The 1,479-nt window shown below is 52.9% G+C and overlaps 1 protein-coding gene across 1 annotated transcript in view; it reads left to right on the top strand.

Moving 5' to 3' along the window:
* The window catches only part of LOC105538265 (chymotrypsin-like elastase family member 2A), a gene marked incomplete at both ends in the record, with an annotated part of 3,558 nt that extends 2,460 nt beyond the window's left edge, over nt 1-1,098 (top strand). Inside the window, 2 exons of the mRNA XM_011978070.1 lie at nt 537-565; nt 946-1,098. Of these exons, the coding sequence (XP_011833460.1) occupies nt 537-565; nt 946-1,098 (182 nt within the window). The remainder of the gene's footprint in view (nt 1-536; nt 566-945) is intronic.
* Between the last annotated feature and the right edge of the window lie 381 nt (nt 1,099-1,479).

Here is a 1,479-nt window from a genome sequence, read left to right as displayed (position 1 = left end):
GGCGTGGTGGCGGGCACCTGTAGTCACAGCTACTCAGGAGGCTGAGGCAGGAGAATCACTTGAACCCATGAGGCAGAGGTTGCAGTGAACTGACGTCACACGACTGCAATCCAGTCTGGGTGACAGAGTGAAAAAAAGAAAAAAAACTTGATCTTAGTTCTTGTTTGATCTTGTTTTGAGATTCTCCTTGTCATGTCCACCCCTCTCACTGCTGGGAAGTCCTTCCCTGGGTCTCATCAAGGTCTCTCGTGATTGTCATTCCGTATCCTTTCCTCTATGATGGAAGGGAGCCAGAGGAAAGTATTCCCTGGCTTAGGGCCTTTCTAGGATGACTTCTGGGTTTTCTGTTGAATTACTCTCATCACTGGCCCAGCGTGTCCCCTCCAGGTAGCTGCCATGGAAGCCTTCCCGGAGACAGTGTCTTAACCACCAGGAATTGCTCTGTGTTGGACTTAGCAGTGAAGTGGGGATGGAATAGGAAGGAGTTCCACATGCCCTTCAGATCACACTGTGCCCTACACACTCTGCCCACACAGACCACCCCAACAGCGGGAAGACGGAGCCAGTAGGGAAGAGCCTGAACTCTGGGATGTGGCCTCAGCTCCTTTACAAACTGCGTGTGCAATCTTGGGCCAGTCTCAACCTCTCAACACTCCAGTTTCTCCTCTCCAGTGGCCTGGGGACACTGTGAATATTTACCTCCTAGGATTTTGTGAGGATTAATGAGATAAGGCATAGAACATGCTTAGCTCAGCTCTGGCCACACAGAAAGAATAAGTGTTGGCTTTTGTTGGAATTATGGTACCATCTTGGGCTATGACCACAAGGGCCGGCTTCAGAGGACAGTGACCTGCAGCAGAATAATAGAAATGCATTGAGAACAATGGTTCCAATGGGCAGCCGCTTCCTAACCCTTTACCCTTCTGTAACTCTGGCCTTCCTCAGGGAGACTCTGGCGGGCCGCTGAACTGTCAGGCAGCTGACGGCCGGTGGGAGGTGCATGGCATCGTCAGCTTTGGGTCTAGCCTCGGCTGCAACAACCCCCAGGAGCCGTCCGTCTTCACACGGGTCTCCAAATACATTGACTGGATCAATTCGGTAAGAACCGGACCAGCCCAAAGCCCCAGGGCACTTACCTGCCCACCTGGCCTTGGGAGTGCCATGCCCACCTGGCAACTGAGAACCCCCTCCTTCCTCTTGAGAGCTAGATGGGAACCCCTTGGAGGAGGCTGCAGACCTTGGCAATGCTGGGACCCCCCATGCATTTCTGTGTGGGTAAAGCTGAGTGAAAAGCAACATAGAAGGTGGCCTTGTCCAAAGACGTTGGACACTCCTCAGGCATATTGAGTGAGTTCTGCCAGACACGGTGGCTCAGGCCTGGAATCCCAGCATTTTGGGAGGCAGAGGCGGGCAGATCGCGAAGTCAGAAGGTCCAGACCAGCCTGACCAACACGGCAAAACCCCATCTCTACTAAAAAA

This window comes from Mandrillus leucophaeus, unplaced genomic scaffold, assembly GCF_000951045.1.
Source record: "Mandrillus leucophaeus isolate KB7577 unplaced genomic scaffold, Mleu.le_1.0 Scaffold1886, whole genome shotgun sequence".
NCBI lineage: Eukaryota > Metazoa > Chordata > Mammalia > Primates > Cercopithecidae > Mandrillus > Mandrillus leucophaeus.
The sequence above is the reverse complement of the archived record's forward strand: the minus strand, read 5'-3'. Positions and strand labels throughout refer to the sequence as shown.